The sequence below is a fragment of the Solanum lycopersicum genome, chromosome 8 (assembly GCF_036512215.1).
Source record: "Solanum lycopersicum chromosome 8, SLM_r2.1".
NCBI lineage: Eukaryota > Viridiplantae > Streptophyta > Magnoliopsida > Solanales > Solanaceae > Solanum > Solanum lycopersicum.
Genome location: NC_090807.1, coordinates 57,562,029 through 57,573,183, shown reverse-complemented (window position 1 = coordinate 57,573,183; position 11,155 = coordinate 57,562,029). Strand labels below are relative to the sequence as shown.

At 30.6% G+C, this 11,155-nt stretch overlaps 1 protein-coding gene across 1 annotated transcript; it reads left to right on the top strand.

The window, feature by feature from the left end:
- Positions 1 to 1,240: 1,240 nt before the first annotated feature.
- On the top strand, positions 1,241 to 3,651 carry LOC101265154 (RNA-binding protein involved in heterochromatin assembly dri1). Its single transcript, XM_004245152.5, has 4 exons — positions 1,241 to 1,381; positions 2,015 to 2,441; positions 3,134 to 3,252; positions 3,343 to 3,651. The coding sequence occupies exons 2-3, from the start codon at positions 2,023 to 2,025 to the stop codon at positions 3,225 to 3,227; spliced, it is 513 nt and encodes a 170-aa protein (XP_004245200.1). The 5' UTR covers positions 1,241 to 1,381; positions 2,015 to 2,022; the 3' UTR covers positions 3,228 to 3,252; positions 3,343 to 3,651.
- The last annotated feature ends 7,504 nt before the right edge of the window (positions 3,652 to 11,155 follow it).

Here is an 11,155-nt window from a genome sequence, read left to right as displayed (position 1 = left end):
AAGGGCCCTAAAATGATTTAGTCAAAGTTTTTTTTCTTTAATTGCTTCAAAGCATGCATTAAACAGAACATATCATTAATCCCCTTCACTTTAATTTGTGTTTTAGTGAGTTGTATATTTGTGAATCAATCATACCATTCTTGGTAAGTGGTAACAATAACACACCTTTTTTTCTTTAAAAAAAAAACAAACAATTATAGTGTGATTTGACGCACAAAAGTAATAGTAATAGTTTAATTTAAAGGCGTTTTTTTAATTTTTTTCTTTAAATTAATTTAATTATTCAATTTTCAAGATTAATTTTAGAGTGTTTTTCAATGTTATTTGAATTAGTGATTAATTAATATTTAATTATTTTAATTATAAATTTGACTATAACTAAATAAGACTAAAAATGAAAAACTAAATTCATGTTTTAATATACTTTTTTTAAAAGACGTATAACACTTTAAAAATTAAGTTAATATAAAATGGAGGATTAAAATATACACAAATTTTATTCTTATTTTTTTCACATCGATCATATAAACTAACAAAACCTATAAGTAATTTTGGTACTATTTGAACATGAAAGAGTTACGAATACAATAATTTTATAATATTCACCTCGGAATTCAAGAAGTACATTTTACAAAAAAGATTGAACTCATGAAAGTAAAACGGGTGAATGATAGATTAAATTCAATTAAACTCTAACTCATATATATTATCAATTCAATTTTAGCGACGATGTTTTGAACAAGATTTTTTCATTAGAATTTGAGACACCTATGTAAATTTAAAAAAGACTGGACTTTTATCATAATTCATATCGATCGGTAATTATTAAAGTATGACGGAGAATATTTTTAAGATGGGTATAAATGGAATTTAGTGATGTACTTTGTTTGGTATATATCGGTTTCATTGCTTCCACGCACATATATCCATTTTACTATCTCTTGAAGCCTTAAAAGATGAGAACTTTATCAAATTAGACAAATATATCTTTAGAATCCAACGTTAGTTTCTTTTATTTATTTATTTTTTTTGTTTGGGAAATATCACTTTTCTTTTCTTTTTACTACTAAAACTCCACTATTTTTTGTTTTAGTATATTTGCATGGGATTCTACTGTTTAAAGGGTGGCTAAGTGAAAGTCTAATTGATTTTTTATTTTTTTAAAATATAAATAATAAAAAAGAACACCCACCGTTGCCTTTATTTATTCTTCACGAATTTCGAGGAAGTTTTGAGTATATATATAGCTCTGCAAACAACACCAAAAATCCACAACTTCAATATTTCTTCTAGTACTACTGCAAATAACAACTACCAAAGTTGTTAATTTAAAGTTATTTTGTGTTTTATTTATTTTAATTTAAATTTCTTCCTATTCAAGGTTAGCATAATTATTCCTCCTTTTCTTAATTAGAAACAAATGTTTTTTTTTTTATCGTGAATTAGTGGAAGATTTAATTTTATAAATGTAATTTTCTTATTCATTTTTTATAAAATCACCTCATTGGAAAAACACACTGTAAAAAGTATATTTCTCAATGAAATACTGAGAAGTTTTTTAACTTTTCTTATAAAATATTTACTGTACTATTTTTATCTTTCTAATATTGATTCAATCAAAATATGAGCGGAAATAATTAATATTTTTTTGTGAAAAATTCAGTGAAAAAATAGATATTTTTTAAGTCTTGTGCTAAAACTTAAAATATTCAGTACAACTTTTTGTTGCTTACGGACGTAATTTGACCGTACAGTAGTTGTTTGAAACTTTTCATTAAACGCAAAAACAAAATAAATATTTGCCCAATTATGTTTTAATGTTGATTTATTCCAATGCAGTGTAGTTCTAACGTGTTCAAATGAATTTAATATTTTTAATATATGAAAAATTGTCAAAATTTTAACTTCTGAATTTATATTAAACTCATTAAATTTAAATTTCAGATTCGTATTACATAATGTGACCGACTTTCTCAAAAATATATTTTAAATTCTTTTTTATTTTTTATTATAGGAAAAAAAATGAGCAGACCAGGAGACTGGAATTGTAGGTCATGCCAGCATTTGAACTTTCAAAGGAGAGATTCATGCCAAAGATGTGGTGAGCCAAGACATGGTGGAGCTCATGAATTCGGAAGTAATTGTTTTGGCGGAAGGGGAGGAGGAAGCTCCTCCCCTTTCGGATTCAGTACCGGGCCTGATGTAAGGCCCGGTGACTGGTACTGCAATGTTGGAAATTGCGGTGCCCATAACTTTGCAAGCCGCTCTAGCTGCTTCAAATGTGGTGCTTTTAAGGATGAATCCTCCGCTGGTGGTTGTGGTGGTGGTAGCAGCTTTGACTCTGACCACATGATGTCATCGCGCCCGAGAGGATTCGGGTTCGGTGGTGCCAGTGGTGGCAGTCGCTCTGGATGGAAGTCTGGTGACTGGATTTGCACCAGGTATCGTAAAATTTAACTTGTTATAACATGTTATTATTTTTATTTTTTATATTTTAAATTAATAAACCGACTTATTATATATGTGCAATTAAATCCGAAACAATATTTAAAATTAAATGATAAGCTAGATTATAGCTAAAAAAAGTAAGTAAATATAAATTACTTAAATAGCACGTTTCGAAAACAATCTATCTATTTTAACAAGAATAATAATGAAGTCACAATAAAAGAATGTGTAAATTTTCTTCTTTAATTATGCGAAGAATATGCAAAATTAAGTATATATTCATAATATCTAATATTTAATCGTTCTATACGCAAAAGGTGTGCATTGGCGCCCATGCACAAGGCTAAAATTGCGTAGATCGAAGATTGAAATTATGACAGACTTTACTTACAAAATTATATTTCATATATTATTATTGTAACTTTATTTTTATATAATATAGTATTTATGTTCTTCAACTTCTCTTTCTCGAGTCAAAAAGTAACACTTAAAAGGTGGTTGATTGTTTAGTTACCAACTTTTATTAAAGTATTTTATGTCTGGTTTGAATAACACCCAGCATAAGCATGAATGCTTTTAATTACACTATCGACTTTGTTTTTATTTTTCTTTTTTTAAAAAAAGTTATGTATTAATAATTATTTTAATCCTTAATTAAATTTTTTTGGTTATTAATTATGAACAGGTTAGGGTGTAATGAACACAACTTTGCTAGTAGGATGGAGTGTTTCAGATGCAATGCACCTAGGGACTTAGCTGGTAACAAGTCTTCATATTAATTCATCATTGATTCTCCATTTTTGGGTAATTAATCAAAATTCCCTCTTAATTAATTTTACAAAAATAATTATTAATTTCACCTTTATTATTAATTAATATATATAATATGTTCAGGTGTTGCAGTTTAAGAGAGAATCAAGCTAGAAAGACGTGAAGAAGATCTTCTCTTTTTGCCCTATCAAATCCAATCTGCTCTTTTTTTTTTCCTTTAATATTTTGATATTTATATTATTTACTTGTAGGAATCTTTTAGATGAATTATGGAAAAAAACGTAAAAAAAAAAAAAAAATTATATCCGAGTGAAGCAGAATATTTATTTTGCGAGCTTTATTAGGTATTTTTATTTTAAATGTAGCCTTTGTACTTGTTTCAAGCTAGTATTTAGTATCAATGTGCGTTATGAAAGAGCTTCTTTTGCCTTATCTAATCTTTTGTTTTAAAATTATATTCGTGTATCGTGTATATACTATACTAGTTAAATTTTTCAAAAATAATATACGTGTATTACACAAATATTATACTAGTTAAATTCTTAAAAGAAAAGAAAAGAAAAAATGAAAAGTTGCACGTACACTATAACAAAAATAAATTTTAATGGTAATAAATAGACACATTAATATAAAGTGCTATAATTTTTATAAACATTAATTAAGTATTATTTGATTTAATATTGCTAAAATTTTTAGAAACATAATATTTAGCAGCAATTGCAAATTATGTGCCGCTAAAACTCATTTTTAATATAGTGATATATGGACCAGTAGAAAAAGAACTGCACTTGTTAAACTTATGTGCATTAAAATCCAATCAATAAGGCAATGATTATGAGTATTTTTAATTATATAAGTACAATCTTTGAATAATATTTCTCTTATTTTGTTAAAATAAATAAGTATAAAACATTTATTATAGTATATTGAATAATAAAAGAGAAATTAGAACCACGTAAATTATATTCTTATAAAGTATGAAACTAGTTAAGAAATTTATCAGCGGATAATTTGTTGTTAAAAGACTCTTAGCTAGTTGAATTTGTTTAAAATTCGTCACCAACTCATAACTACATAAAATTAACATGTGATTTTATTATTTAGCTATGCAATTTATTTTATCAATATTATCTTGTTTTCTAGTTGCGTTAGTGAATCAATGTGTTGGCATCAAAAGTTGACTGTTTTATTAGATTAATATTATAATTATACGATGCAATTACTCAAGTATATATCTCATTAATTATCACAACTTGTGAATTTCCCAATAAAATCAACAAAGGATTTATTCGTTCTGATTATTATGACGGACGAAATCGATAAAATGGCAAAACTTTTAATTTAATTGTAGAAAGCCACGTTGTCTTTTTATTTATTTATTTTTTGTTTTTTTTTTGGAGCTTAGTGTAGGTTTTACCTAGTTTATTTTTTTATTTTTTTAAAAAATGTCTTTTCTTTTGTAGGGTATGGAACTTTATTGTTGTATGTACACTTTAAGATATGTTAGTTTCTGGAAGTAAAAGTTGGGCAATGATATCTGATAAGACATGCTCATATTCTCAATCAAAATCATATTCATTTTGATATCTTCACTTTTTTTTTTAACAATAACTTTAGCCGATATTGTTTACTCCGTCCAACAAAAATAAATCTTGTAATTTAAAAAATAGTGTAATCCACTTATTTATTTTTTAAAGAAAGTGGAAGCATAAAATATTTGAACTTATCATTTTCATTTAGTCATAAATTTTGGATATTTGTCTTTTTAAGAAAATTTCAAATTCTAAAAATTGGTTTAGACTAAACCAGTTTTGAATATTTTAGACTCATAAAATTTCAATCTCTTCAAGTAAAATGCAAATTTGACAAATAATTTTTAACAAACAATTTATATTTTTAGATACTATTTTTTTTTAAAAGTATTTGAATCAAATACTATTATTTAGGAATTATCCCTTTTTTATATTTTATAAAATTGCCCTATCATATATAGTTTTGGATTGTCTTTCAGTCCTAATTTGTCATACAGAATTTTTATAGTTATATACATGTTTTATACGAATTTTATTTGAGCTTGATCTTTGAAATCACTTTCAGTTACAAATAGTAATATTAGTTTTTCATATACAAATTGGTGATATTTTTTTTTTTTGATTTCTTCTTCCTTTTCCAGTTTTTGTTCTTTGTCATGAATTCCACGAAATATGTTCATTATAAAATGATAATACTCCTCTATACATATTTATTTGTCATGTTACGTTTTTTAAAAGTCAATTTAGCTAATTTTTAGAAGTTAAATTAGATTATATTAGTTTGATATTTTAAATAAAAAAATTAGATATTCAAAATCATATGAAAAGTACTATAAATTGTAATATTTTGAATATCAATATGATTAACAACTATAAATTATAATTTTTTGGATATCAATACGATGAAAACTATTAAAGAGATGTCATGTAAACAGAAAAATGTTATGACACAGCTCCCAAATTGTTAGTGTGTTGGATGTGACACCCGATCTAATAATATATCAAAATGTGATATGTCAAATTTAGTTTTACGAAATATTGTTTGGATCGTTCAACATCATTAGTGTTGTTTCCACATATACATTTTTTATGTTATGTTTCAATTAAGTTCCCAACTTATCCTAATACTATCGACTACCAATCCAAACATTGTCAACAAGTCTCAAACATGTTATCGACTTATTCAAAATTTTATTACATGATTTGATTTACAAATAATCAAAAGGAGGGTTGGGTTATTATAATTAGAATCTTAGCTACGCAATATGTTAGGTTTTACCATTTTATTATCGTTGAGCTTAGTTGAAAATCTATTAAAAAAGATTAAAGAGTGTCAAATTTTTCATCTAAGTGAAATATGAAGTTCTTGAATTTTGACAGTATCATCCCTCTGAAAATGACTCTAGTATGTTTATTAAAATTGTGTCGATCACTTTAAATAAACGATTATAATATGTTAGGAGTATTATTAAACTTATAAAGAAACTAAAATAATAGTCAAAACATAACAATTTTAAATTCTCTTTACAAAACTACTTGATTTAATGTTGCCCAAACATAATAATTGGTCTCATGAATATTGAGCTCTTCTCTAATTGAATATATTCATAAGCCATCTTGCATGATAAAAAGTAAAGGGAAAATACAAAAAGAAGCAATATTATTATTTTTTAAAAGTGTAAGATTATTAATTATTGGGGTGAACTTCCAATGAAAAACATCTTACAAAACAAATTTAACATAAAAATTACATAGGATTCCAAAGCTTTTTTGAGCTATCCTCCTTTTTAAGTTGTGTTCATTGACCTCATGGGGTTGCTCGATAGATAGTACACACATTAATATATTGGTCAAAAAGTAACTAGACATTTTTTCCTTTTTTTTAATCTTTTAAAAAAAAGTAACTAATTTTTTCCCCTTTGTTATCTTTTTAAAAAAAGTAACTAAATTTTTGTTTAAATCTTTTTTTTTGTTTTTGTAAAAGTAACTAGACATTCATTTGGGTCTCCTACTGTTCTCCATTATTTAGCTTTTAGCAAGATTCTTGTTCCTCTTTAAGCAGGCTTTACATTACCCCTTATGTGGTTTATTCATCTTTAGTTAAGTTCCCCCACCTCCCCTCACTTAATGTCATTTCCATCAATATAAAAACGTTGGTTAAATTTGTTTACTGATTTTGCATATCTTTCTAACGTGTTTAAATTCCCATCAATAATTGGAACAATAATGTGTTCTCTTATTTATTATTAAAAAATAATTTATTACTTCTGCACACAAAGATAAATCCAGGATTTAAAGACCTCAAGCTAAGGGATCATTATCATAACATAGGCGCTAACAAAACTTTCAATGATGATCGAGGAATAATATTGTGTGCGATTGGTCACAATGGTATGACTAGTAGCGAAAATATTATATATATATATATATATATTTTTTCATAGTTAATGAATACACATACACCATGATTCTTTGGTCATAAACATATGTTAGTAAAAATATCTTATAGGCCTAATCTAATCAGGGATGCTTAGTTAAGTGAGCCGAAACATTAGTTAATCTAACCCTCGTTCGGAGCTAAAAAAGTAAAAAAAATTGTCAAAAATTTCAAAAGGATATATCAATTTTTTTTAACCAAAACGGCAAATCGCTCAAGAAGTAGCGATTTTGTTCGCCAGAAAAAGCAAAATCACTGCTATAACAGCGATTTCTTAAATTTACTTTTTTTTTTTTAAAAAATAATTTAAACATGTCGCTCCAGATGGAGCGATTTTCAAAATTATTTTTTTTAATCATTTTTTTAATTTGCAGCGACTTACATTAATTTTTTTTCTTTTGCTTTATTTAATGAAATAATCATAGTATAAGCTCTGTCTCCCTCTCAGATATGAGTAATAAATAGCAAGAACATTAGGCTCTGCATTTAATTTTCTGGGGTTTGGTAACATTAATCTTAACTTGTCACGACCCAAAACCGAGCCGCGACTGACACCCACACTTACCCTCCTATGTGAGCGAACCAACCAATCTAAACCTTAACATTTCAATGTAATATCAACATAAAGTAATGCGGAAGACTTAAACTCATTAATAAAAACCAATTCAATAACTATTATTTCCCAAAATCTGGAAGTCATCATCACAAGAACATCTACTTCAAATTACTAAATCTAAGAGTTTCTAAGAAGCTAAAAATACATAAAAGCTAGTCCATGCCGGAACTTCAAGGCATCAAGACATGAAGAGGAAGATCCAGTCCAAGCTAGAAGCATTAGCTCACCCTAATTTTTGGACTAATGAAGACTAGAGTTACTATTGAGTCGAAGATGACGGCACGTTTGCTGCACTCCACAAATAAACAAGAAGAAAACATAAAAGTAGGGGTCAGTACAAAACACGGGTACTGAGTAGATATCATCGGCCAACTCAAAATAGAAATCAATATATACCAAGTAATATCATAAAATCAACTATGATACTCAACATGTAGCAACAACAAGTACTATATCATTAACAATTACCGTCAAGTTCACACATGAGGACTCAAGCCTCAATACCATACTCATTTGGGAATAATGTTCATTAGATTAAGTATGTTAACATCTTTCAAGATTCATTATCTTTATTTCTCTTGTGTCGGTACGTGACACTCCGCTCCCTCATATTCATTAATCCTCTTGTGTCGGTACGTGACACTCCGATCCCCTACTACTACGTGTTGGAACGTGACACTCCGATCCCCTAAATCTACGTGTCGGTTCGTGACACCCGATCCCCTAAATCTACGTGTCGGTTCGTGACACCCGATCCCCTAAATCTATGTGTCGGTTCGTGATACCCGATCCCCTAAATCTACGTGTCGGTTCGTGACACCCGATCCCCTAAATCTACGTGTCGGTTCGTGACATCCGATCTCCTAAATCTATGTGTCGGTTCATAACACCCGATCTCCTAAATCTACGTGTCGGTTCGTGACACCCGATCCCTAATCTCCTTCTATCAATTCATCAAGCCTTCTTTCTTACCAAGGCATCATCAATCCCCTTATTTTAGTTCATCACGCCTTCTTTTATACCAAGGCCTCATTATTAACAAAGAGATTAGGATTTTGCAAGATTTGGATTCAATAACTTCATCATGCTTATATAATCATAATCATATAATTACATTCATGCAAGCATACAATTAAGCACATAGCAGAGTTTACAATATTATCAATACATATCATTCGCTATTAAGAGTTTACTACGAATATCGTAAGAGAAACCATAACCTACCTCCACCGAAGACTAGTGATCAAGCAAGAATTTCCCAAAGCCTTGTGTTTTGCTCTTCTCATTTCGATTCTCCCTCTTTCTCTTTGTTCTTTCTATTTTCTTATTCAAACCCTCTTTCTTTTACCCTAATTAGTATATAATTAAGAAATGAAAGATGGCAATAATAACCCACTAATTAACTTAAGGTTACCTCTTTTAACCCCCAAGTAATTAGACTTATTAACCTTAACCCTCTAACTTTATAATTAAAGTAGGAATAGTCCAAAATGTCCCTTAAAACGTGCAAAGAAATCCGACCCAGACTGGGATTACGCAACCTGTGACGGCCCGTCGTGCCTGCGACGGTCCGTCCTACAGGTCGTCGCAAGATTCAGAGACTCAATTTCCACCAAAGAGTCTGTGATGGTCCGTCACACCTGTGACGGTCCTCCTGCCATTCCGTCACGAAGTTCAGAGAGTCGATTTTCAGTACCTAATTTCAGAATTTCTAAGTGTTTTGAAACGAGACCCTGCGATGATCCGTCGTTACCATGACAGTCCGTCATGGGGTCCGTCGTCTCAGCCAGTTTTCCAGAAATAAAATCTGTTGCTCAAAACGACTAATCAAGTCGTTACAATAGATACCAATTTACCCATCGTTCGTCCCCGAACGATCGTAAGAAGAAAAACAAGGGCGAAAAGGAGTACCTGAATCTGTAAATAGGTGTGGGTATCTTTCTTGCATATCTGCCTCCTTCTCCCAAGTGGATTTTTCGACTGGTCGATTCTTCCATTGAACTTTGATGGATGCAATCTCCCTTGATCTCAACTTGCGAATTTCTCTATCTAAAATAGCATCAGGCTCCTCCTCATAAGACAAATTCTCATCAAGCAAAACGGAATCCCAACGGATGATGTAGTTCCCATCCCCATGGTATCTTTTCAACATCGACACATGGAATACCGGATGTACTCCGGACAGCCCTGGAGGTAAGGCTAACTCATAAGCCACCTCCCCTACTCGCTTAAGTACTTCAAAGGGACCAATGTACCTTGGGCTTAGCTTGCCTCTTTTACCAAACCGCATCACCCCTTTCATTGGCGAAACTTTCAACAAGACTTGTTCACCCTCCATGAACTCTAAGTCTCTAACCTTTCGATTTGCATATTCTTTTTGCCTACTTTGCGCCGCTAGAAGTTTTTCTTGAATAGATTTCACTTTCTCAAACGAATCCCTCAAAAGATCAGTACCTCAAGGTCTAATCTCGAATGCATCAAACCAACCAATGAGGGGACCTACATCTCCTACCATACAATGCTTCAAATGGATCCATATCAATGCTTGAGTGATAGCTATTATTGTATGAAAACTCCGCTAAGGGTAAGAAGTTATCCCAATGGCCACCAAATTCTATCACACACGCACGAAGCATATCCTCCAACACTTGAATCGTTCGCTCAGACTGACCATCGGTCTGAGGATGAAACGCGGTACTAAGGTCCAACCTAGTACCCAATTCTGCATGCAATGTTTTCCAAAACTTAGAAGTGAACTGCGTACCTCTATCTGATATGATGGATAGTGGAACCCCATGCAATCGAACGATTTCTGAGATATAGATCTTGGCTAACTTCTCGGCATTGTAAGTCACCTTGACCGGAATGAAATGAGCAGACTTAGTTAACCTATCAACAATCACCCAAATAGAGTCGTACTTACCCATCGTCTTTGGAAGACCAACCACGAAATCCATTGCGATTCTCTCCCATTTCCATTTTGGAATGGGCATTCTCTGAAGTGTTCCTCCGGGCCTTTGGTGTTCATACTTTACTTGTTGACAGTTTGGACATTTGGCAATAAAATCCACAATATCACGCTTCATTCTACTCCACCAAAAGTGTTGCTTTAGGTCACGGTACATCTTGGTTGTACCCGGATGTATCGAATACCTTGAACTATGAGCCTCTGTCAGAATAGTGTTGATCAAATCATCGACGTGGGGTACACATACCCTTCCCTTAATCCTCAAAACACCTTCCTCATCAATTGTCGCTTTTTTAGCCTCTCCTTGCAACACTTTATCTCGGATCCGGATCAATTTTTCATCATTAAACTGCTTTCCCTTAATCTTGTCAAGGAAGGAAGGT

Coding starts and splice junctions, on each gene's coding strand:
- LOC101265154 (XM_004245152.5), top strand. CDS start 2,023: ATGAGCAGACCAGGAGACTGGAATTGTAGGTCATGCCAGCATTTGAAC. Junction 2,442..3,133: donor GGTGACTGGATTTGCACCAG/GTATCGTAAAAT, acceptor AATTATGAACAG/GTTAGGGTGTAATGAACACA.